The sequence below is a fragment of the Lissotriton helveticus genome, chromosome 1_1, assembly GCF_964261635.1.
Source record: "Lissotriton helveticus chromosome 1_1, aLisHel1.1, whole genome shotgun sequence".
NCBI classification, from domain to species: Eukaryota; Metazoa; Chordata; class Amphibia; order Caudata; family Salamandridae; genus Lissotriton; species Lissotriton helveticus.
Genome location: NC_136057.1, coordinates 415,657,449 through 415,681,028, shown reverse-complemented (window position 1 = coordinate 415,681,028; position 23,580 = coordinate 415,657,449). Strand labels below are relative to the sequence as shown.

The 23,580-nt window shown below is 44.4% G+C and overlaps 1 protein-coding gene across 2 annotated transcripts in view; it reads left to right on the top strand.

Annotated features, from left to right (window-relative positions):
* LOC144769720 (poly(3-hydroxybutyrate) depolymerase-like) overlaps positions 1–23,580 on the top strand; it is a 267,294-nt gene that overhangs the window by 12,740 nt on the left and 230,974 nt on the right. For both annotated transcript variants that reach the window (XM_078653908.1, XM_078653903.1), the window contains exons 2-3: positions 3,664–3,786; positions 6,928–7,125. In XM_078653908.1, coding sequence (XP_078510034.1) covers positions 3,664–3,786; positions 6,928–7,125 — 321 coding nt within the window. The remainder of the gene's footprint in view (positions 1–3,663; positions 3,787–6,927; positions 7,126–23,580) is intronic.

The window sequence follows — 23,580 nt, the reverse complement described above, 5'->3', positions numbered from 1 at the left end:
CTGTCAAGAACATACAGTGTAAGCAGCTTAGCACATTTGAGTTTCTGCAAGGAGACAAGTTATGGCTGGCTTGGTACAGGGGATTCTTGTACTCCTTAATCCACTACCTCTCCTGCAATGAGTTCTGAAGAAGACCAAGAATGACTGTGCCAAGCCATCCTAATTGTCCTGTATTGAGCCAGAAGAGTGTGTTATTTGGACTCTTGGGCATGAGAATTTGTCCTCCGATCAGTCTACTAGTTCAGGAGGGCACCCTGTCTAAGCAACGAGGCAAGGTCCTTCATCCAAACCTCCTCAACTTACACCTCCATGCATGGAGATTGAGCAGCGGCAATTGACTATATTTGTTGTGCCATGTGACATATTGAAGGATGCTCTGCCAAATGAGTGACACCTCAGGGCACACTGAGCTGGACCTACTGCAGTATTTACCAGCACGTGTCTGATATGATGAATGACGCTTTGACAAGTATGTGACAAACCGAAGGAAGCCAGTGTGCCCTACATCAGACTGAAAATGATTGATATTGACAAGTGTAAGACAGAATTCACATTGAACGGTTATGCAGAAAGCACCGACAATTGGGCATTATGTTAAATGCTGTAATACCAAATGTATGACATTACTAGAAGGCTCTGCCAAATATATGGCAAAGATCAGTAAGCACTGTCAAATGTGTGGCATTACACAGGACAAAGTGATTGTGTAACATACTGAATGATTCACTCCCACATGTGACATAATTAGGCGTGCACTAACTATCACGAAAGATATTGCATGAAGCACTACCATACATGGGATATTCGGCAAGGTGCATTCCCAGATATGTGTTATACTGCATTGCAGGCTCTCAAGTGTGATTTAGTGAAGGATGTAGTGACCATTGCTTGATGTAAATATGGGTGCTCTCAGGAATATTAATTTGTATAAGATGCACTCCTAAAGAGGGACACACCACAACTCACACCTAGATGTGTTAAGGATTGCCCAAGCCTTTTATGCAGTGAGAAATGTATGACACACTGTATTGAATACCATTGCATTTAATAATAGTAAAACGGTATTTACAGTACAGACAAAACAGCAGAGGTAAACCATGAAATGCTCATAAATCTAATGGCTATCTATTAAAATCATTGCTAAATGTTGGAGATGCTCTGCAGAATGCTCTTCTAAATGTGAGACGCTGCACACAATTGCTAGGCCACAGCTAAATCTGTCGCAAACAACAATGTACGATGCTAATTTTGGAGAGGCTTTTTAGGACTCTTGCAGCATGCATTGCCGATGTGACATACAGCAGCCTACCCTACTAGATGCATCTATCGTGAGAGGGTTGGTTCTGACTCGCTCAAGCCTCCCTCCCCTCTAGATATTTCACATTTGGTTTTAGACCTCTGCTGTCAATAAGTCTCACTAGGTGAGTGTCTCTCACTGTAAACTCCTATACAATGAACGCTAAAGCTAATCCCCAGTGTCTGCCTATGAAATTAAGATTCGCTGTTGCGCCTATGGGGTGAGAGGCCCCGCACTGGATATACATGTGATATGTGGTTACTCACCAAGCAGGACTTCTCTCTGTGCTCTTTATCTGTGTACTCGTGGCCTGTCACAGGAGAGACAGGGATGTCATTAGTTACCACTTTAGAAGACTGTGTAATTTAACTGGGCCTCCAAATAGAAATATCATTATTTCTTTCTTAGAGTAATGTGAGCCTGTAGTGCTTCTCTTCGCTGTATTCTCACTCTCAGTGAACAAGGCCCCAACATATTAACTTCACATTGACTCAATATAAACAAAAGATCAAGGCCTCTTTTCATATTTTTTAAAAAGATCTGAGTGCAAATATATGAATATGTTATTAATGTGGCTATATTTGCACCCCTTCGTATACTGGGGTTTGCATTCGGGCTTCGAACTACCTTGTTGGGACAATTTGATTACTGTGCTGCCCCGCAGGTAGACCAAGGCCTCCCCATACAAGACCCAATCAGAGTGCATTAGCAGTCTCCTGGGAGACAAAGGGTGTTTGTTTGGTAGCATGGACTCATTCACCCACATTGCTCGAAAAGTCTGGGAATACTTTTGTTTCAGAGACACAGGGGGACAGCCAGACCTCCAGCCCTGCTCACTCCCGGGGGTCCCTTTTGAAAACCTTGAGTGAAGGCACCAGTTTGTGTCAGGAGTGGAGGTACAGGCTCTAGAAGAGCAGGGACCAGCAAAGCTGGCTTCCTCCATCTTGGAAAATTGCTGGCTGCTGTGCAGGTGATGTATCACGGGTGGAGGGATGATGTGGCAGCTTTGGATTGGGCAGAGATATCCATCTACCAGAAATCTCCACCTCCACTTTTAAACCACTGCATAAGGGAAGAACTATGAGAAGAAAGGTAACTATAGTGGAAAGAAGACAGACCAATGTGCTGACACACCCCTGCCTGGCGAGGACTTCCTGCTTATAAGTCTAAGGGCTCATGTCTCTAGAGCTATTGACACTGGCCATGCCACTCTCAATGCAGGACTATAGAGAATGACTTGCTTGTGACCCTGAAGGAGAGTGATTCCACATGACTCCTGCTTGATGCACAGACATACTGCAAGTGGCCATGGGAGTGCTGGTAGGCACTTGAGAATCATGGGGTGCTGCTGAAGAAAGACTCCGAACCAAGTAGATTTCCAGGAGCACATACCGCAAAGTAGCACCTGTCTCTGTGTCTGCTGCTAGGAAGGGGGCAGCTGGGTCCTAAAGCAGTAAAACAAAACTGGAAAAACAGGTGAAGAAGCTAAAGCTGGGGATGTGTAGATCCTGGGAAAATCTGAAAATTGTAAAGACCAGTGTGAGTTCGGTGCCACGGGAAGGAGGTGGGATATACCTGAATGAGCCTCCGCTCAGCGGACACTTTGGGGCAGATTTATGAAGCCCTTGCGCCGCCGGTGCGTCACTTTTTCCCATGTTAAAAATGACGCACCGGCGGCGCAAGGCCTTCATAAATCTGCCCCTTTATATTTAAGCACCTGCATTAAGGCTCAATCTGCCTTGTCGGTTTCAAATTCATAACAAAGGTTTCCAACATATCTCAGTGTCGGGAGACCTATTGGAAGATGCATTGCAGTGGAGTGTGTGTCACACTGCCAGATGTGCTGTTAAAAATGCAACGTTCTACAGGATGAGCTTCCTGGGGGCCCTTCTAAGTCCGGGATAAATAACACCAGCTTCCTTCGACATCAGAGGTGCCTTAAGCGTATTCCCTGACCTTTCTATAATTTCTTTTTGCTTCCAGGCCTAGCAGCAGGAAGTTTTATTTGGATAGGCCATGGGTACATTCGCCTGGACCATGAGTAGGGCTGCGTGCTCTATGCTTACATCACACAAGCTTCCAAACAGACACCACTACACGAATGATAGATTCTGGTTGTATACAGTGTGTGCAGTGAGCTATTTAGAAGTAAAAATTGATGCAGGTCCGTACTGTAATTGCTTCTCTTCAACTTAAACTCTTCTGGCATAATTCACTGAAGTGTTTGTTTGACCACTGATGGAGCGCGTGGGTCTCGCAGTGCAAAGAAATGTAATGTCCAAAAATTAATGAATTGCGTGTTAAATGAAGGATACTGCTGAAGAAGTGCTGCATGAAGCTGACCTGTCTGTCCTACTGTTTTCTAGGCACCTACAATGTCGACCCCGCTGCTGTCTCCGTCTCTGGCCTGTCCTCCGGGGCTGCATTCGCAACCCAGTTCCAGGTGGCCCACTCGAAGGAAATCATGGGCGTTGGGCTCCTGGCTGGTGGTAATCACACACATCTTGGTCCTTCTTTGACGATTTCCATGTCATCCAGGGCGTTTGGTAGCATCCACCCTTTGAGGTTCATTATTCCAGACGAGCCGAGAGATCTAGTTTTTTCCCCCCATCAAATTTTAGATAAAGATGGCACTCTAAAGTGTGACATTCCAGCTTGTTTTGTCCGAGTTCATGCATTACAGTTGGAAACTAAGCCCCAGATGCATCAAAGGAAAATCTGGTCGCAAAGGGGCAGATTCTCAGAATCTGCCCCTTTGCGACCGGTATTTTTGCATTTGGGATGCATCATCCCAAATGCAAAAATCGCAAATTGAGAATTCGCTAAATTGCGATTACTTGCATTTAAGGAATCTCAAATTGAGATTCCTTAAATACAATGCATTAAAGTTTAAAAAATAACGATTTCGCTAATAGGGCACGCAAATTACCATGAAGTACAACTACAACTTCATGAAATCGCATTCTCATTTGGCGAATCGCTAATTGCGATTCGCAAATTGAAAATTCTTCCCATTCATTCCTATGGGCCTCTAGGCCCATAGGAATGAATGGGGAGGTATTCCTTAATTGCGACTCGCAATTTGCGAATCGCAATTAAGGAATTTTAAGAAATCGCTATTTTTAAAGTGATTTTTTCTTGCATACCATTTTTCTATTCCTTATTAGCGATTCCTTATTTTTCGCTAATAAGGAATCGCAAAATGGATGCTTGATGCATCTGGGGGTAAGGTCCAGATTTAATAAGCCTTTGCGTTGTGCTTGCGTCATGCAAGGTGATGTAAGGAGAACTTGAAGGCTCAAGTAATATTTGCAAAGCCACTAAAAGGGCGATTTGCGTTGTCTAGTGTGACTTTGTAAAGAAATGTACTACAACACATCGCAAGCCACTGCCTGGTATTACATTCCGGAGTGGTAGGCGCTTCATAGGTAGAACCTATGTAATTTGACGCAGTCCCAGATTTACTGAAATCAATAACATGGGATTGCTCAAAAATGGCATGCCATCCCGACCATGGCCTAACAACGATAAATATATTTATAACAACTCGCTACTTCCTCTTTCTGTGCATGATGCTTTCTGCATCACACATGAGTAGATGAAATTGAAGCAAAGGATTGTTTTGTGCATTAAAGGCTCTTCCTGCACAAAAAAATGCTATCCGGAACTCACACACCCTTGCAACAAGGTGCAGAGGTGCCTATATTTGCCGTAGGCCGCCGCAATTCATCAGTGCAGGTAGAGAGGTGAAGAGTGTTATATCTAAGTAGACAGTGTGCTATTCAGCTCTCCACTCTTCATTCAGTGAAGTCCAGCAACTTTGCATGCTGCCTTACGTTGCTTTAGCTTTCAAAAAATATGCCACAGAGTATTTTAGGTTTTTTAAGAAAATACCAAAACTTTCACAAATGTAACCTACTAATTTTCAATATTTCATCACTTAGTTTCTTTGGGGTCTACACTTATGACCCCTTGCTGAAATTGGGATTTTGTCCACATGCCAGAAATCTATAGCTTCCATGGATCACTCATGGCTTTAACACTGATTTCCAACACTAACTTGAAATAGGTTGAGAACACAAAAAATAGGAAAAATGAACTACCTCTCTGAAAAATGCCAAAACTGTGGTAAAAAAAAAGTGATTTTTTTATTCAGCTCTGCATGTTCCTGAAAGCTGGGAGGGTGGTGACTTTATCGGAGCAAACTTTGCATTGGTGCCATTTTATGAATAATACAAAAATTTTTATTCAGAGCTCTTTTTTACTATTGTTCCCAAAAAACATTCCAAATGTAGCTATTTTTTGCTATTTTCTTGGTCCCCTCCAGGGCAATCCACAAACTCTGGGTACCTTTAGAATCCCCAGGATGTTGAAAAAAAAGGACACAAAATTGGAGACCTAAGGCCAAACTACCCCAAATAGCCAGAAAGGGCTCAGCACCTCGGGAATGGGGTGGGGTGGGAGGGGTGAGGACTCCAGCAGTTGTGTTAAAACTGCAAACACAGGCTGCAATGGCAGGCCTGATAAATTTTTTAATGGACTAATTACGTGGGTGCCACAATAAGTGCACAGGCTCCCTAGCAGCATTTAATTTACAGGCCCTGGGTACATGTAGTAACACTTTACTAGGGACTTTACAGGTAAATTTACTGTGCCAGTTGGCTTATACCTAACTGGCATATTTAATTTACCTGTAAGGCCCTAGTAAAGACCATGTTTAAAGAGTGGAGCACAAGCATTTTAGCACTGGTTAACAGTGATAAAGTGCAGAGAGTCCTAAAAGCCAATGAAACTGGGGTTAAAAACAGGTTGGTTGAAGGCAAAACGTTTGGGAGGCTATGGAACCTCTGCTGGGAATATCAAGCCAAGAGGGCAGCTCATAGTTCAGGGTAAGGATACCAAAGGTGTAAATCCTTTTTGTGCACTTCGTTAGTTCTGTTAGCTGGTATTGCCTACCGTGCTAATTAATGTTAGTCATGGGTGATGAGACTGTGAACAGATATGAATATTAAACCATGTACAACAATACTTGTGATTCAGTGTTATCCAAATTTGAGTTTTAACATGGTTAACCTAGATCACAGGTAACAATGGGGCTTGGACACTGAATTGTACACTGCGGAAGGGGGGGGTTCATGTGCATGCAAGTAACATTTGTGTATGCACCACTACACCATCACAACACCCCCCTTTCACTGCACCGTTCTGCACGACTATTGCTATATTACAATTGTCCTGTCCAGGCACTAAACCACAGTGATCACGTTTTCTTGTCTGCACAAAGTGCACCGGGGATTACTGATACATAGACATGGAGGTGATGCGAACCTGTGATGTTTATAGGTGGTTTCCTACATTTCAGAAATAACTGGTTATAAAAAATACACAAAAAATACACAAAATAAACCCATTGATTTTATACAAGTTGAAAATGTGTACCCGCTAATAGAGTTAGTTTCAATTTTTCCTTATTACAGCCTTTTTTCTGCTCTTAATGGGACATGAACTTCTGTGAATTGCAGTTTACCATTTCATTTCCAATAGAACACATGAACACAATGGACCAATATGATATTTCTATTTTAGAGTCCGAATTACAATCTGCTTGACATTTCCTTTTGTTTCATCAGTACCTTACTATTGCGCCAAGGGTAACATGATGACCGCAGTGACTACTTGCATGAAGTCCCCACTGAGCATCAAGCTAGGTGACCTGCACTCCTACACCCAGAAGTGTGTCAACTCCAGGACTGTTGATCCAGTGTTCAACATGGCTTCCACCCGCGTCTTTATCTTCTCGGGGTCCAAGGATACTGTGGTGGTGCCAGGTTAGTACATACCACTTTTATTGCACACGAGGTCGACAAACTTGCACAATATTGTTCTTGATGGTTTCCTATTCTTGAGTTCTAATCATTGTACAATGCTGACACTTTACGGTCTGGCACTTTGCAGCTTCCTCATAAGACTGTCTGGCAATGAAGCCACAATAATTGTCCACTGCCACTGCGAATCTAGAATTTTTTACTTGACTCCAGCACTACTACACTTCACGCAAAAAATATTAATATCCTAAACATTGGAAGTCATATTAGGCTAAGTTGCCAGGGTTCAGATTCCGGCTATATTACATCTCCCGTAGTTGGTGCTAGGAGCTTTGATTCAATAATTGTTTAACAATTTTTTAATATCAACGTGTCACATGCATTCTAAAATTAAAGCTACTGCCATGATTATGTAGCCAGTCATAAATCATGCCTTTGGAGGATATTGCCACTTTATATGAAAACCACTAGTAGAAGACACCACTACGGTAATATGGTACAAACTTGCACGCGCCAGGTCCAGATCAGACCACTTAGTGCTTCCTTGTTTTTCTTATTTGTTAGGTGACCATAAAAGATGGCAGCAAAAGAAAGAACATTGGACTCATATGTTGTCATGAGTATCTTTGTATATTTATTTATTTAAAGAGTTTTATATAGCGCGAACGTGACCCTTGGGTATCAGAGCGCTTCACAATTACATGAGGTAGGTTAGAGATACATCTTGTGTATAGCAGAACGTTTCACAATGATATGAGGTAAGTTAGGTATACAGCTATACAGTATTAACACAAATATATACAATGAAATGACATATCTATATAATTCCTGTATATGTCTATCTTCAAGGTTACAATAAAAGTTATTGAAATTGCTTACTCTACAATGTGTACTGGGACTTCCATTACAAATAGTTCGGAAGTGTCTTTTTCCGTGCATTCTACATCCATAAGTCTGGGGTAGTATAGTACCGACAAATGTTATCCCCAGTAACTGGTGACTTTCTCTTTACTTACATTGTTGTTCTGTTTTGGTAGATAGGTTAGCTATACAGCTATACAGTATTAGCATAAGCATTTACAATGACAAGAGGTAGATTTAGGATACAACTTTATATCAGAAATAACATATATCTATATAATACCTACCTATGTCCATCTTCAAGGTTCCAATAAAAGTTATTGGAATTGCTTACTGTACAAAGTGTACTAGGACTTCCAGTACAAATAGTTCCAAAGTGCCTTTTTCCGTGCATTCTACATCCATACGTCTGGAGTAGTATAGAACCGACAAAGGTTATCCCCAGTATAACTGGTGACTTTCTCTTTACTTACATGTTGTTCTGTTTTGGAAACATCTATGTCACGGTGCAAGTGATGAACTGGCTTGCCTATAGAAGGAACTTACTTATTAGGAAGATCTTAGCTTCCCTCTTGAATGTTGCCGTGTTTGGAATTTTCCTAATCTTTGGAGGGAGTGAGTTCGAGATTCTGGGGGCTGCTCCGAAGAAAGCTCTATCATACGTTTTCTTCTTCCGGAAGATGGGTGGTCTCAGCAACAGCTCCTTGGCACTCCTGGCTGATCTGCTTCCTCCTGATTGCTCAATTTTCTGGGGCAGGTATCTTGGTGTTTTGTAGTGGAGCACTTTGTGGGTAATACATGCCATTTTAGGTTGAATTCTGGCTTCGTATGGTAGCCAGTTAAACGCTTTCTGGTGTGGAGAGATATGGTCGAATTTCCTCGATCCGGTGATGAGTCTTGCAGCTGCATTGAGGCATGCTTTTAGTGGTGCTGTGGAAATTTTTGGTAGACCTGCTAAAGTTGTACATCCATATTCAATCCTTGAGATATCTAAGGATTCGACTGCCAATTTGAGATCTGCTGTAGAAATGAATGGTTTCACTTTTCTAATGTAGTTCAAGTGAAATCGGGCACTTTTTGCCATTGATTTGATGTGGGCTTTCATGTCTATGTTCTTATCCAGCGTGATTCCTAGTGATTTTGCTGAGTCCACTAGAGTAGGTGTGCAGTTTAGTGCTGTGTTCAGTTTGGTCCATCCCTTCACTTCTGTGTGGGTGGTGAAACTAATAGGAATTCCGTTTTTGGGTGCATTTAGCTTCAGATGATTGTTAGTTACCCAGAGTAATGACACTTTTAAGGTCTCATTCATTAACTTGATGTCTCCCAGAGACGCAACCTTGATGTATATCTGCGTGTCATCTGCATGCATGTGATAGGATATGTTTACGTCTCAGAGAATTTCTCTCTAAGAGGTTCGACATACAGGTTGAAAAGTGGATGAAATAGTGTAGTTTTTTGAAGGACTCCAATTGAGGTAGGGCATAATGGGGATAGCGTCTGGTTGACCAGGAATCTTTGCGTTCTATTCTGAAGGAAGGATTTAAACCATTTCAGCACATTTCCAGAGAATCCCTTCCTGTCATGAAGCCTGGCTAGTAATTCTTTATGATTTACCGTGTCAAATGCAGAAGACAGGTCAAGAAGGACTAGTAGACATGTTCGATTGTGATCTAGGGCCTGTAACGCATCATCGACAATATGTAGGATCGCTGTTTCCGTGCTGTGGCCTGTTCTGAATCCCGACTGGCAGTCGTCCAACAGCATGAAATTAGCGATGTGGTGGCTCAGTTGATTTTGCACACATTTCTCAATTAATTTGGCAAGTAATGGAATATCGGTTACTGGGCAAAAGTTATTAGGATCTGCTGGGTCCGGATGTACGTTGTTACAACGCATGCTTTTACCACGCATGCTGTAACAACGCAAGTTTAAAACGCATTCCATTACAACGCATTACACTGGGGGGGTGCTGGATAGTGAATAGTTTAATTTACTATTCCAACACCAGTCCCCGTGGACACTAGGGAAGGTGTTGGATAGTAAATCAAAACTATTCCCTATCCTAGAGCGCCCCCCAGTGTAATGCGTTGTAATGGTTTTCGTTTTAAAGTCTGCGTTGTAATAGCACTGCGTGCTAAAAGTTGCGTAGTAAAGGTTGTTCCCCGCTGGGTCCGCTGTGGGTTTTTTGATGATGGGGACGACTTGACCTGTTTTTAGGCATTCTGGAAGGATCCCTTGAGATAGAGAGGCATTTATTATTTTTGTCCATATTGGTATGACGATATGGCATTTTTTTTTTTTAGGCATTTAGAGGGGAGTGGCTCTTTATAGTGGTTATTAGGTTTGATATCCGAGAGCGTTTTGGCGATGATATTCTGGTCATATAGCTGTGCCTTATTTTTTGCCCTATTATGGTCGATTGTCAGGTGGTATTGTTCAGTGTGGGTGGTTGGTTGGGAAGGTTGTCGGCTGCCATCCTGGGCTCTCTTTCAAGCGTGTTGGCCTTGTCGGTGAAAAATGTTGAGAATTCTTCACAACTCAGTTGAGTTTTAGTAGTTTCTTTCGCAGATTTGGCCAACTTATTGGATTGCTGCTTTAAGATCTCAAATAGTTTCCGTGGTCTGTTTTTGGCGTTATCCAGTTCTGATCTAATAAATTCCTTTTAGGAATTGAGGATCTTTTTGTTGTACTCGTTTCTGATTTTTCTGAGGGACCTCAGCTCGTGGGATGATGGGTGCTGTCTCCATTTTCTTTCAGCATGTCTTAGTTTCCACCTATCTTCATTCAGTGTCCCATTAAACCATGGATTTTTATCCTTCTCTGTGACTCTTTTCAGTTTTAGTGGCATGGTGGAGTTGACTATATTCATTACTGACGTAGAGTAGTGATCCGTTAGATCATTCACATTCTGCAAGTTGTTAGGCGGATTTAGGTCCTTCTCACAACTTTCTTTGGGTTTCCTTTCTTTATGTCTAGATGTTCTATTAGCATCGATCGGGGCGGTTCTAATTTCCTCCCCTCTACTCCAGTCTGTAGGCTCATACGCCCGTAGTAAGGATAGGGTTGATCTTCCGACAAGTAATTAAGATTCCTGTCTGGTCGATTAAGCCTATTTGATAATGGCATGGCCGTCTCGCTGCTCTTTCCTTGAGAATTATGCACTGATTTATGGATGTGCTCAACTTTGAAGTGAGTGTTTACAGTGATTTCAAGTATCTTTTCCATCGCTTGCAGTGCGCTTAGAATGTCCTGTGACATCTTGCCTATTTGTGTTTGTAGCTCTTTGATTTTTCTCTGAGTCTGGGGTGATGTATTAGGAGTGCTCATCTGCTCATTTCGGGATTCACGGTTTGCTTTCCAGTGTTTTAGAGCTCTTATTTTTTTCCGAGTTCCTTTTCTTTTTGTCATTAGTTCTGTTGTCTGCGCCTCTATGTGCGATGTGAGATGTGCTATCTGTGTCTTGTGATCTTACTACCACGCTTGGGGGATATATGTTTCGTACGGTCCTAGATGTCATTTGTGCTGTAGTAGAGGGGGGATTGGAAGGGGTGATATCTTCCATATCATTTATTTCTAGGTTCTCATTGAGTGGCCTACTCGTAGGAGATGTCACATCATGGGGGAGAGGCGTTGATACTTCCCTCTGTAACTGCGCCGGGCGGTATTAGCATATAATATAGATATTTCTGTTCTCTCTGTATCCTTCCCATCCAATGTGCCTCCTGTCCCAGTTGTGTCTCCTAGTAGCGTTGAATGTTGTGGTTCCTGAGGGTCTCTAGGTAGTATGATGCCTGTGGTGGTAGTGTTGGCGGTGTCTAGGATGTCTACTTGTGGGGTCCAGTGTTGTTGAGATCTTGAGTTCTCAACAAATTCTTTTAAGGTTAAGAACAGGTTATCAAACTTTTCAAATTCGTTGTTGGCTGCTTGTATAAGCACTATTCCGTTCTTGTAAATGGTTATGCATAGGTGTCTCTGAATCTTAGTGACTGTATAAGCATAAGTTTTGTGCCTTGTGGGATATTGCTTATAGTTTTTATGTTGAGCATCTTTGTAATGACAGTGCGCCATTTAGCCGTTCTTTTGGTAAAAAATATCAGGTCATTTACGGTAATGCCTTTGTCTAGATTAAAGGAGGGGGTCAGAGATCAGCGTGTCCGGGTTTTTCCTCATTAGATTGAGCTTGAATTTTTGGGCTGCATTCTTGGATAATTTGGTTGGATATTTTATGACATGTGCATTTATGCCTACTGATTCTAAATTGGTATCGGCCATATTTGCTGGTTGACGTAAAGTACTATAGTGGTGACCTCTCTTATATGTCACTATCTGTCTCCGGCTGTTAACAGGGCTAATGTTATTCTTGTGGTGTCTCTCCTCTCCTTTGTTGCCAATTGTCCAGGTTGATGTGTCCCCTTGCTCCCCTGTCCTACCCAAAGCGTGGACTAGAAGATATGGTGTGGATAGTCTGTACTGAAGTTAGAATATCCTTAACCCACAAGTACAAACCGGACCTACTTTCATTTAGAACTGTAATTGGGCCAAGCCATTCCAAGATGGCTGTCAACTTGTCACATCTGTCTCAGACTGCCACTAAAGTTGCTGAGTGCAGTCCTCTTTCTATTGCTGGTGCCCTTTGCATCCCTATATGTGGGTAATAGAAACGAGGCAGTGAGGAGGAGTAGCCCAGTTTATCAAACTGTCTCCGACTGCCTCTGAAGTTGTTGAGTGCAGTCCTCTTTCTATTGCTGTTGCCCTTTGAAGCCCTATATATGGTTAATAGAAATGAGGCAGTGAGGATGAGCAGCCCAATTTATCTAGCGATCTGCCAACTGACCAAACATTACAGATATGAGGTCTGTTACTTCATTGACAAAAACAGCCTCCTTCCATTCAAATCCTGCCGCAAGCCCCATAAAGAAACATTTTCCTCGACGTGGCTAAAGCCCAAATTCAGATACTCTCTGACCCAGAATCGCAGTAACCCTCTATTTGCAGGGGGCTCTCATGATCACTCCCGGAGGGAGAAGGCAGACCTCGGCAAGCCCCAGGAGCTCAGTGGAGGAGCTCTCATCCGGTGGCCATCTTGTTCGGCCTACATAGTAATACTAAATGTTATAAAGTTCACGAATTACAGTATGAATCTCAGAAAAATAGGACATGTAATGTATAACAAGTAAAAGTGTTTAGAGCTGTCGAATAACTCTCTTAATTTGAACAATAAGAGATTTGTGCAGTCATCGGGCTTGATATTCAAAAATATACATACATTCACAAAGGCGGGAGGGACCCCTTCCTGTTTGCGAATGGGTTACCACCAAATTCATCTAATGTTCTGTGACCGCATTTCGGCCGCAAAACATCCATACATACCCACTGCGAGTCGCTATTCATAAGGGACACCCTTAACATGGCACTTCCTAATACCGAATCACTAACCCAGTTTGCGATTTGGTAATAGGTTACCTTCTCGCAAAGTAGGGTTTGCTAAATAGAAAAAATCTTTTTTACTGGTTGCAAACGGCCCGATTCTGTGAATCAGGCTGTTTGCAACTGAGAAAAAGCTATGTACATGTGGCTGTAGCTCCCGTTATGTTACAAAGTGCATGTCTTTTTTCTAGAATTATTTTTAAAGTGTGTGTATCATAGCCACAATCATTGAGAGGCTGGAACCAGTTTGAAGAAAGAGGATTTGTGTAGCTATTTCAAAAAGAGCACAACCACTTTCTGGAAGAAGGCATCTTCTCAGAAATATTTCAGTGGCTGGATGCTTCAGTTTTTAGGGACAGTGACATTTCAAAATGGCTACAAAGTGCCACTATTTTGGAATGGGTCCCAAAATGCAATCTGTGGACTGTTTGGTTTGTGAACATTTTGCTAAATTTAACAGTCTAAAGATAAAAAGGAAGACGTTTTTGGACCTGCCCAGCATATTTTTTAACAAAAAGATGTCAGAATCACTAAACAGGTCTGCACCAAACCATTGATGTCGTTAGGGGTCGCAGCTGCTAACCCTTTGACTACCTTTAGAGCCTCAAGAGCAGAATGTAAACAATGTTGTAATGCGCACTGTTTACTTTCTGCAGCAACTTATGGGAGGTGGGACAATACCCTTTCTTTTATGTGAAATAAATAAATTCAGTACTGCAAAGTACATTCATAATTAAGTAAAACAATGAAAAATGTAAAACAATGTGATTCCTGTCTGTATTTATTTTTAAAGCGGAAAAATGCAGAAATTTTTTCTTCTTGTGGGTGACTCTCCATGCTGTCTTTCATGCTTTCCAGGATAACAGCCTAGCAGACAGATACAATTGGAAGTTAAAAACAGATTCAGATTTCCCTACATACAGGCATATGTTAACATGTATGTGTATTATAATGCTGATATTTACCTGCAGGTGTAATGTTTTGCTATATTTGGCTGCTTAATTTTCTAAAATGTGACAGATAGCAAAGCATGAGTGCATGTTTATCAATTAAATAAATGTGGAAATATACCATTTTACACCTCCATTTATTCTCAAAACATAAAATAAATATAGATAAATACCAATAAGACGGCCCAAAAATAAATATGGATAAATACAGATGGAAAGGTTAAAAAATAAATACCATAAAACCTGGAGCGCTACTTATAAGACATCATTAATCAAAATGTACTTACTAATAAGGAATAATTTTAACCAATAGCATTGTTACTATTCAATTTATGGGGACTGATTCTCACTAATAGTATTAAAACTACACTCTCATTTTTCAACCTAGGTCAGAGCGTAGTTTTACTACTTTTTGGAATTCCTGGATATTGATTGGCATCAGCGTAGAAAGCTGCGTTTGGCACAGATTTGACTGTGTTTTCTATGAGAAATTACAAGATGTCCAAGCTTGGAATCCACAGCCCCTTTGTGGAAGTCTCCATGGCAGAAAACTGGGTTTTCTGCCATGGGGACTTCCACAAAGGGGGGTGGGGAGGGGGGGATGTTGTCTGCAAAACGTTTGCCCACCTTTTAGTTATTCTCCCTGAAATCTGACATGAAGAACCTCTTCTTGACCATCTATGTATCAGCTACTTTTTATCCAGATTCGGCAAACAGCAAACATTTACTAGCGAAACAAAAGAAAATATATTTCGTCTGTAATCACTAACGAGTTCCTTACGTGGATTCTGTGTTGTACATATATATTTAGTGAAAAAATATTAATGAGAAGTTTTTTCCTCAGAAAAGGAAATGTTTGGTTAAACAAGGGAAGAATTGCCTGTAAAAATGTAAAGTTGAACGGAAGTTACGGTTTCGATTAATACCCCAAAACTCTTGAAATTCAGCACTTATAGCATTGTCACTTGTGAGTCATCTGTGACATCCTGTTTGAAATCATGGGGAGTGATTTGGCTGGAACGGCTGTCATTGATGCACAGGTTAAAATAACCCCCACCCCCTTTTCTGAATCATTTTGTCCACCATAAGCGTGGAAGGGTATACTCAGACATGAGTCCCTTGCTCACTGCTCCATCGGGATTCAAGCAAGCCGGGCCGACGACGCCTGAAATGGCAGAAACCGGTCCCCGGAAGCTTGTCTCCTTTCTGGTGAAGAATTGGCTTGGTAGTTTGGTCTGCCCTGTTCCCATGATGCACTGGGCCAGGGACAGACTAATTTGCATATAGCCAGGTTCTGAGCTGGGATGGGGCAGTGAGCTAAATAACGGTGATGGATCAAGCCCTGATCTTTGGACTGGGTAAGAGTGGTCTGCTTAATTCAGACACTCTGTTCATCACCACCCCCTTTTCTGAATCAGGTTAAAATAACTGGCACATGTAAGCAGCCTTTAGATTGTACATCCTAACTTAAACAACTCAAGATTTTCAGGAATGTTTCGTTTTTTTTCATTTTTATGGTTTATTCAAACATAGGTTTGTTTATTTTCTAAACAAAGAATCATAACTTCCCATTTACAAACACTTACTTTACTACACTTTGACCCCTAACCAAAGTCAAAACCCACTGAGTGTATCCTTAGGCCTGTTGCAATAGGATCAGGGCTTGCCTTTCTGCTATGACTGACTAAGTCACTGTGTCTATCCCTTTGCAATTAAACTCAGACTCCGGGGACACAATGGGTCTCTGGATAGCTCTTCGCCCCAGGATTGCCCACAGCTTTCAGCATTGTGCATCTGCCTCCGAGCACTCAGACCCCATTGCACACAGCGAAATCACATACATTGCACCAGATCATTACCCACAACACCTGACAAAGGCAGTTTGCAGCTGCAGCGGAGTTTAGGAACACCATCGGCAAAAGGCTGACTCCAGAATTTGCAGTGCACAGCCAAACACTGTGCACACTAAATTCTCCAGGCACAGGGCCTGTATGCACGGCATTTTATGTAAATACATAAAATAAATGGAAAGAAGAACAGGGAGAATTGTTTCTGGCTTTAACCAGACCATTATCCTGTAGCAATTGTTTTTAAAGTGATTTTCTTTTGTTTGTTTCTTAAAATAATAAAGCTAAATTAAAAAACTAAACAGGGATGAAAATTGTCCACGGCGTAACTAATCCTGGCCTTTATACCTCATGCAGTACATTACTATGTATTTATATTGGTCATTATTTTGTCAGCTCTTTGTCACAGCAGTACATCTTTTACCATAGGGCATGGGCCAGAACCTTCCTCTTCTCAAGATCCAGATGAATTTCTTCTTTCCGGAGTTCCCAGAGACAGGTCATTGGATGTGTGCCTATGCAAATAGTACCAAACGAGTATGTTTGTAGTTTCCAGTGGCTTTACACCAGCAGGGATATGGGCATGCCCACATGTGTGAATTTAGGCTTCTTGAGGAATAGTGTAATGTTCTCCTTTTCCCCCTTCATGTACAAGCTGAGGCAGTGGAAGGTGTGTAACCAACGTTTTATTCTCTTGTAAATATCCTACAGAGCTTAGGGCGCCGAGCGTCTAACAGTGACCGCTCCGGTCGCCAACTGCCGCTTTTCGCCGTTCGCGCCTTTCCCCGCTGTCTCCTGCGCATGCGTGCGCCTCCTGCTCTAGTCTATGGCGTGACGCGTCATCGCGCACACGCTCATAGACTAGAGCGCATACCACATATCTCCCCCCTTTAATATAAACAACAAACAATTTCCCCCCTTAGGTTAAGAGTCCCCAAGCAGGCGTATGAGTCTATGTTGGGGCACCTCGGGAGGTGGCACCAAAAGCTAGTGTCCATCCATCACAAAGTCTCTATAGCGAGAGGGCGCAGTGACTGCCCTTCCGCTGCGGGTGTGTCTTACCGGCATGTTCTCTCTCTCTTCTGTCTCTCCTTGGGACCTCTCATTTCCTCTCCCATCAGCTCTCTGCTCTGCATTCACCGGTGCGCCATCTCCATCGGTAGGCCTTGCTCCCAGGCCATCCATCTCAGTGTCCTCACCTACACTTTCCCCACAGTCTCCTGTGCTGTGCCCCCCTTGGGGTCTTTCTTCCTGTAAGTCCATCCGTCTCTCGTCCTCTTCGGACTTGTGCCAAACTATTATTTTATTGACTCTGGCCATGCGGTCTTGCGACCAGACCTTGCCGTCACTGAGAAGAGCCGCCCTTCCTCGTACCTCCTGAACTTGTAGGGGCCGGCTGAACTTGCTTTCTCCTTTCTTTTGTAGGGTAGGGAGTTTAACCCTGACCCATTCCCCTTCTTCCAGCACTGTTTCCTTTGTGTTGCGTCGCTTATCATAGTGTGCTGCGTAGATCTTCTGGGCCTTCTCCAAATTGTGCTGCACCACCGCTGGGGACCACTTGCTGGTGATGGTCTTCTCCCTCCATGCAACGTTGTCCCGGGTGAAGGGATGCCGTCCCCTTAGCACTTGGAACGGACTGTACCCCACCACTGAGGGCGTGATCCTGTAGGCCCATAGCATGCTCATTACTTCCGCTTCCCAGTCCTTTCCTTGGGATATGGCTGCCTGAATGGAGCCCATGAGCACCCTATTGAACCTTTCGACCTGGCCGTTGCATGCCGGGTGATAAACGGCCGTGTGTTTCACCTCAATCCCATTCCTTTTCATATATCGACCCCACTTGTCTGACACAAATTGAGGTCCATTGTCACTGAGAATGGACTTGGGTATGCCCTCACGTAGGAACACCGATGTCAGGAATCGCAAAATAGTGTCCGTGTCCATTGACTCCTGTATGTCCACTTCAGGCCATTTGGAATACTTGTCCATTATCACATATATGTATTTGTTCACCCCTCTGCTGTCTAGGACAGGTCCCAGAATGTCTATAGCCACATCCTCCCAGGGGCCTTGCGGGGTGTCAAATTTCCCCAATGCAGGTCTGAGTGGGCAGAGCACTTTGTCCGCTCCTTGACATTGCCCACACTCCCGCACTTGTCTCTCTATGTGGGCATCCATTCCTGGCCACCAATACATCTGCTTGACCAACGCCTTGGTTTTCACTATGCCCAAATGTCCCTCGTGCAGCAACTTCAATAGCCTGGGTATCAGTGTCACTGGGGGCACAACACGTTCTCCTCTGTACAAGAATATTCCCGAATCGCTCAGTGACAATTCCTCTCTCATCTCATAGAATCGTCGCACTCCCTCCGTGAGCTTCTTTTTGTCCGGCCAGCCCTTTGTGAGGTGTCTCCTTACTTCCACCTTCTCCTCATCAAGCTCGTAGGCCGCCTTCCATTCCTGCGCACTAATCGACATCTCATGATCCTCCATGCTGGCCACCATCTCCTCTTTGTCCGGGGCCTCCTCCGGCGCTTCCTCCATCGCAGCAGCCCGGCTGAGAAAATCAGCCACCTTGTTTTGCGTGCCTGGAAGATATTCTACGTCGTAGGTGTAGTCCAGCAGCTTCAACGTCATTTTGGCGATTCTTGGGGTCGCTGTGTCATGGCCCGAGGATGTCAACACCTTGATAAGCGGCTTGTGATCCGTTTGAAGCTTGAATCTCGTGCCCCATATGAACTGCCGAAACCTGTTTAGGGCCCACGTGACCGCCAGCATCTCTTTTTCGATTACGCTGTACCGTTGTTCCGTCGGAGAGAGTGCACGGGACGCAAAACTGATCGTTTCCTTGGATCCATCTTCTCTTTCCTGCGCCAACACCGCCCCTAATCCCTTGTCGCTTGCATCTGTCGTCACTATGGTCTTGCCGGTGGGGACGTACCCTTGCAGTGGGATGGCTTGGCTGATGCAGTCCTTTACTGTCTCAAATTCGGATTGAGCCTCTGCGTCCCATTCGAATTTTGCATTGTTTCTGATCAGTTGTCTCATCCTGTAGGTCCGAGTGGCAAAGTGTCTGACAAACTTGCTGTAATACTCGGCCATTCCAAGGAATGACCGCACTTCCTCTTTGGTTGCTGGGGCTTTGGCATCCCTTATCGCCTTCACATTCTGTTCTTTCGGCGAGATGCCGTGTGTACCAATTTCATGTCCTAAGTAGGTCACTGAGTGAGTCCCAATTCTACATTTGCTCCATTCCGCTGTTAAGCCCTTCCCTTGCAACACTCCTAGGACTCGATGCAGTTTCTTGTCGTGCTCTCCTTTGTCGGAGCCCATCACTAAAATGTCATCTTGAAAATACTGCACCCCCGAGATGTCCTTAAACAGTCTGTGCATTAGTTTCTGAAAAACGGCCGCGGCGGAAGCCAAGCCAAAGGGCATTCTCCTGAATTGGTAGCAGCCAAAGGGTGTTATGAAGGATGTGTACTTCCTACTTGAAGGATGCAGTTCTATTTGGTAATATGCTGACGTGAGGTCTATTGTGGAGAAGTGAGTTATGCCTTTCGTTCTCGCCAGCATCTCCTCGATCCTGGGGAGCGGGAATCTCTCCACAATGAGGTTTTTGTTGAGCTCTCTGAGGTCCACACAGAGCCGGACCTTCCCATTAGGTTTCTTGACCACTACCAAAGGCGATAGCCATTCTGCACTGTCCACTGGCTCGATGATGCCTTGTTCTTCCAACTTCAGCAATTCCTGTTGCACCGCTTCACTCGTGGATATGGGTATGTTTCGGACCTTATGGACAACTGGTACTGCCCCCTCCTTAAGGACTATTTTATGTACAAATTTGTCCAGTTTGCCGACCGTGCCCTCAAAGACCTTGGGGTATGCCGCTTTCCAGTCCTCATCCTTCGAGAGGGGCCATTCATCTGTTAACAGTATCTGCTCCTTCCCTCCTGGATTGAGTATGATGCCAAGATCTCCTGCGTCTCTCCATCCCAACACCGATGGGCCCTTCTCCGCCACGTATAGAGTGCACGTGGCCGACCTTCCTCTGAATTCAAACACGAAGTCCCGGCACCCCACCAGGGGGATGGAATTCTCTGTGTACGAGATGGGTCTGATGTCCGGCGGCATTAAATCGGGCCCCACTACCGGTGCGAAGTCCTCTTCCCATATCGATCTTTGCACGATGGTCCAGGGGGACCCTGAATCGACGGCCACATGTACCTTCACACCCCCAATGAGCATGTCCGTGCGGGGCTTATCTCTTCGCTTCCCTGCTACATCCAGTACCTGATCCTCTATGCACAGAACCAGATCATCTTCTTCTGGGTCTTCTTCCTCACTCAAGTTCGCTGTGGCAGAGTCGATGCACTTGACGGTGGACTTCGACCCCTTCTTCCGGCACACCTTTTCAAAATGGCCGGTCAGCCCACAGAACGAGCACCGGGCGCGGAACGCGGGACAACGTCTGTCCTGCGCCGTGTGCGCTGCACTGCCGCATCTGTAACACGCAAATTTGTTACCAGGACTGGAGCGGGCCGTCTGTTTTCCAGTTCCTCTCGTGTCCTTCCTTTGGTCTCCGTAATTGCTTTTGGGCTTGCTGGACTGTGGCGCCTCGTCAATCTTGTTGATCATCTGCCTCGGCCCACTTTCCCTTTTTGCCGCGTCGGCACCTCGCTTAGACATTTCCGCCTTCTTGACCATCGCCACCACTTCTTTAAGGGACGTCTCGTCCATCGCCCATAACTTGTCCTGGACCGCTCTGCTGGTGGTGTGCATCACGATTTGGTCTTTAATGTATTCATCCTGCAGGGCCCCATACCGGCATGTGATTGCTAGGCGTCGGAGTGCCGCCACGTAGTCATCAATAGATTCTCCCGCCTCTTGCTTTCTTTGTTGAAAATTATAGCGGTCTATGGAGACACAAACCGCCGGGCGGTAGTGGCTGTCCAGGTCGTCCAGTGCATTCATAAAGACATCTGTCTCCGCTGCACCTCTCTCCTTGGGTACTAGATTCTTGAACACCCTTACCCCTTCTGGGCCTAAGTTGTGGAGCAACAGTCTCTTTTTCCTTTCCGGCGTGTATTCCCCTTCACTCTCATCTCCGAGGGCCTCTATGTAGTTGAGAAAGTATTCTTTCCAGTCCTCCCATTTTAGTTGGGGTTCTCCCGGCCTGGGTAGGAAAGGGACGGGTGCCATCAGAGCAGAAGCTTGATTCGCCATTCTGGCGTCCTCTCTAGGGTCTCCCTCCTGGGCCCTTCGTTGGGTAGGCTCACCGGATGCCCCTGCACTCTCTGCCGTGTCGCCTCGGCCCCTTGGGCTACCTGGGGTATTGTCCCTCGCACTTTGCGCAGTTTGCTCGGTCTTCCCCCCGTCCTCTAGCTTGGGGGTGTCTCCCTTGGTTGCCAGGGTGCTGGCTGAGGGCCCCTGGTGTCTTGGGCAGCACTGACCTGACTGTTAAGTCGGTGTTTGGGTCTGTATCCTGCTGTTACGCTGCTGCCACGCCCTTAGCTCTTCCTGTAGGTATCCTGCCTTGCTGGCTCGTGCGAGGAGTTTGCAGGGGGGTATGGTTGTCGTCCTCTGCACCTGGTGGTGTTCAGATCCCAGCCTCGTCGCCACTGTAATGTTCTCCTTTTCCCCCTTCATGTACAAGCTGAGGCAGTGGAAGGTGTGTAACCAACGTTTTATTCTCTTGTAAATATCCTACAGAGCTTAGGGCGCCGAGCGTCTAACAGTGACCGCTCCGGTCGCCAACTGCCGCTTTTCGCCGTTCGCGCCTTTCCCCGCTGTCTCCTGCGCATGCGTGCGCCTCCTGCTCTAGTCTATGGCGTGACGCGTCATCGCGCACACGCTCATAGACTAGAGCGCATACCACAAATAGGTGAAATAAAAATTGAATAACAATCAATTCTGCCCATCCTACGGGTGCAGGATCATGTTTCTCCTATTCATTTATCTTCCCCTCTTTCTTTCTATGCTCTAATCCAATGGTGTTCCTGTATTGGAGAAGGTGGCTGCTTTTCTAAGTAAGCCCTGCTGTAATTTCTAATAAGCACATCTCTTCTCCAGAGAAAACAGTCTCTTCCTGATCAAGAGGGAGGTAATGATAAAAGTGCACCTCCAGCACCAGCCCATAGGAAATGTGCCAGTGGCGTTACAAAACTTGAGGGGGCCCCTGCAAGGTACGTGGAGGGGCAAACGCTCCAGATTTAATCAGGAGCTTTGAGGCCAAAGTACTGTGCTGGGGGGGGGGGGGCCTGGAGCACATCAACCACCCCCACCCCCCTCCCCCGCACAGCGGGGGCTGCGGGGGCCTGTGTTATGATACTGCAATGTGCACTCATCTTCTCAAGCAGGTTATCCCTTTCTTATCCAACAAAAATTCATTGGATTCCATAGACAGAACCCATTGTCAGTCAGTGACTATTTGTTGTTGCCAGTTGCGGAATTTTCAATTTGAGACCTGCGGTTCCCGGAAGCAATCCACGTATCCTTGTTGACCCGTTCTTCGTGAATGACTTGTTTATTGCAAGAAAATAGAATCTAAAGAGGATCCAAAAGTACTAAAATTCCCCTGGGTGTGCTTTCTAACAACTTTATTTACTATTTTCAAGTAAACAAAACGCATCGCATATGATCATCGGATGCAATGCATCAGGTCCATATTCAATGAGGAGAGCAAGTCACACATAGTAATATACAATAGAAAGCAGAGGTTGACAAATACCATCCCAAATTCACACATAATATTCACATTTCGACAGAGTCGGCATCTGAAGCAGAGATATCATGAATGTCAGAAAGTTAGGCAAACGGAAAATAAACAGTGTCGATCTTATGACAAAACTGCATTGTTAAATTTAAATGGTAGCTGAGTAGCTATAAACATATTCGTCAATTAAAATTCCTATATTGAATTACAGATGCCTCTAACTCTTCATGCACCTTATTTAAAATTGTTGGAGAGCTTACCAACTCGCTTGTTCTACTAGATCAGTAATTCCTCTGCAGGAACTATGTGGCAAATAGATTTCTTGTTTTACTAATAAGTTTCAAACAATCTATGGAAGTATTAAAAGTGACTCAGTCTCACCTAAGGCTTCAACAGATCCCAATGGCAGACATGTTCTCAAAAGGAGCCTGCAGCCTTGACTGTGAAGAGAACCCTAAAGCGGAAGTTATCCCTGTCATTCAGAGGACAACAGAAGCCACCTCTTGAAATCTGTTTAGTCTGGACCTGCTGATGATATTTGCCCAGCCAGAATGTTACAAGACATGGCTGAAGTAGTGGCGCCTGCAACCACAGTTATCCTAAACTATTGGATAGGTGCCAATAAAATGGAAAGAGTATGTATCAAACTGCTGCTAAG